The 2616-nt window shown below is 50.8% G+C and overlaps 1 protein-coding gene across 3 annotated transcripts; it reads left to right on the top strand.

Annotated features, from left to right (window-relative positions):
• Nucleotides 1-1124: 1124 nt before the first annotated feature.
• LOC133747344 (keratin-associated protein 4-7-like) lies at nt 1125-1805 on the top strand. Of its 3 annotated transcripts, none has more exons than XM_062175752.1 (2): nt 1125-1192; nt 1256-1805. In XM_062175752.1, exons 1-2 carry the CDS (start codon nt 1125-1127, stop codon nt 1803-1805), a joined length of 618 nt encoding a protein of 205 aa, XP_062031736.1. The 3 variants fall into 3 exon arrangements, with proteins under 3 accessions (XP_062031736.1, XP_062031737.1, XP_062031735.1); XM_062175753.1 differs by having other exon boundaries at nt 1406-1805; XM_062175751.1 differs by having other exon boundaries at nt 1125-1805.
• Nucleotides 1806-2616: the final 811 nt, after the last annotated feature.

The raw sequence follows: 2616 nt of genomic DNA on the forward strand, positions 1-2616 counted from the left end.
AGGAGGCAAAGACTGGGTATCTAAAGTGGGTTGGAAGTAAGTCTGGGAAACAGTGAGGCATCAGGTTAAAATGCTGCCTGGGAAACCTGCATCCCATATTGGAGTTCCAGTTCCAGCCTTGGCTACAGCACTTCTCATCACGCTTCCTGTTAACGCACCTAGAAGGCAGATGACAGCTCAAGTCCTTGAGTCCCTGTCACCTGTGTGGGAGACCAAGATGGAGCTCCTGGCTCCTGGCTTCAGCCTGGCCCAGCGCTGGCTGTTGCAGCCATTTGGAGAGTTAACCACTGCATGGAAGAATTTTTCTCTCTCTTTTGAAAAAATAAATAATAAATCTTTTCTTTAAAAATGGGGAAATAGTAAGAGTTAAAGCCAGAAAGATAGGAACCCAAAGTAATAAGGAAAAATAACCCAAGAAACAACAATTGAAGGACCCAGAACTTGTCAAAAACTGATCTCTGCAGCTAATTCACAGACAAAGACTTAAACTGGCATGTTGGAGGGTATTTCTGATCACAAAACACCAACATCTCATGACCTAATCTTACACCTTAAAACACTTCTGCGTTTCCCATGAAAAAGTCTAGAATATGAGGCATGACTCATGTGGGAAGGGGGTATGTTCCAAGGCGCTTCCTGTCCTCGTCCAGTGGTCTCCTGTTTCAGTCAAACCTTCCTGCCCACCTGATTCATAATGAATGAGCCATCTGACCAATCTGATTTTTCTGCCTGGACCACCAAAAAGAATGATCATCTGAGTGTGGGTAGTGTGTGCTATGCAGGTGACACTGAGCACAGAGGACCAGGAGGCCAAAGTCGCCTGACGGCTCTCCCAGAAACTCAGACACTGGGAGGTGAGTCAGGAAGAGCTGATGCCGAATCCTGACACACAAGGAAAAGGAAATAGCATTTTCCATTCAGTTTCAGAAATTTAGCCAGGAAAACACACTTGCCTAATTTGATAATCACCTATTTATCAGGACAAACAATAACAAGGAAAGAGCATTGCATCTGATGCCAGAGCCCCTTAACAGGGTATAAAAGGGGAGTAGGGTCAGGGAGACACCCACACCTCACAAACCCACCGTCTGTAAACACAACAGCAACCTCCATCCTCTGACACCATGGTCAACTCCTGTTGTGGCTCTGTCTGCTCTGAGCAGGGCTGTGGCCAAGACCTCTGCCAGGAGGAGTCCTGCTGCCGCCCCAGCTGCTGCATCTCCAGCTGCTGCCGCCCAACCTGTTGTATCTCCAGCTGCTGCAGGCCCCAGTGCTGTCAGTCCTCCTGCTGCCGCCCCACCTGCTGCAGAACCACCTGCTGCCGCCCCACTTGCTGCATCTCCAGCTGCTGCAGGCCTCAGTGCTGCCAGTCTGTGTGCTGCCAGCCCACCTGCTGCCGCCCCAGCTGCTGCCGCCCCACTTGCTGCATCTCCAGCTGCTGCCGCCCCAGCTGCTGCAGGCCCTCCTGCTGCATCTCCAGCTGCTGCAGGCCCCAGTGCTGCCAGTCTGTGTGCTGCCAGCCCACCTGCTGCCGCCCCAGCTGCTGCCGCCCCACTTGCTGCATCTCCAGCTGCTGCCGCCCCAGCTGCTGCAGACCCTCCTGCTGCATCTCCAGCTGCTGCAGGCCCCAGTGCTGCCAGTCTGTGTGCTGCCAGCCCACCTGCTGCCGCCCCACCTGCTGCATCTCCAGCTGCTGCCGCCCCACCTGCTGCCAGACCACCTGCTGCAGAACTCAGTGCTGCCGCCCCAGCTGCTGTGTGTCCACCTGCTGCCGCCCCTGCTGCTCTAGTGGTTCTTGCTGCTGAGCACCTGGACCCCCATCCCTGTTCTTCATGAACCAATGCTTGGTGTAATCTGTCTGTGGGCTGTATCATGACAAGCTGATTGGAAACCCTCACTTCTAGTAGAGTTTGCGCTTGACTTTAGTCTCCAAATAGACTGCCCCCACCCTTGCTATGTTACTATGTGTCTCCCAAAGGAACACAAGTTTGAATCTCCGAAATCTATCCACTATCATGTCACTGCAATTGAAACACATGTTCTTGGTTATATTTTCTCTTACAGAGATATTCCTACATTTTAAATAAATCTACATTTTCCAGGCATATAAATGTAAAGGCATTGTGTCTTGTTATTTTTGCTTATAGATTTTTCATCTTTCTTGGCAATTTTTCTGTTGTTTGTCTCTAAAGGAAGGGAAGACAACAGCAGATGCCCTCAGGGCAACACCACTATTTCCTCATCCCTGTTTATTCTAACATAGGAAGATGGTTTCATAGAGGAAGTTCCTGAACTCTCCAGCTGAGGCCTCTCTGGATGAAGCAGTGAGCTCTATGTAGGAGTTAATGCCTCTAGGAGCAGGGCTCAACCAAAACATGGAGGTGGTAAATAGACATCTTCACTGATGCCCCTCTGAGTGGGGGGCACTTGTGCCAGTCCTCAGTGGGACTGAAGCCCAGCTGCCCGCAGGAAGCTCCTGCTCGTCCTCTTACTCCATATTGAGTTCCCTCCTGCTATGGTTTGGGCATCCCCCCGAAATCCATGTGTTAGGGATATTGTCCCCGAAGTCTTACGTTAATGGTTAATGGACTAATGATAACAGTTGCCAGGTTATAA

The sequence above is a fragment of the Lepus europaeus genome, chromosome 18 (assembly GCF_033115175.1).
Source record: "Lepus europaeus isolate LE1 chromosome 18, mLepTim1.pri, whole genome shotgun sequence".
Classification (NCBI taxonomy): domain Eukaryota; kingdom Metazoa; phylum Chordata; class Mammalia; order Lagomorpha; family Leporidae; genus Lepus; species Lepus europaeus.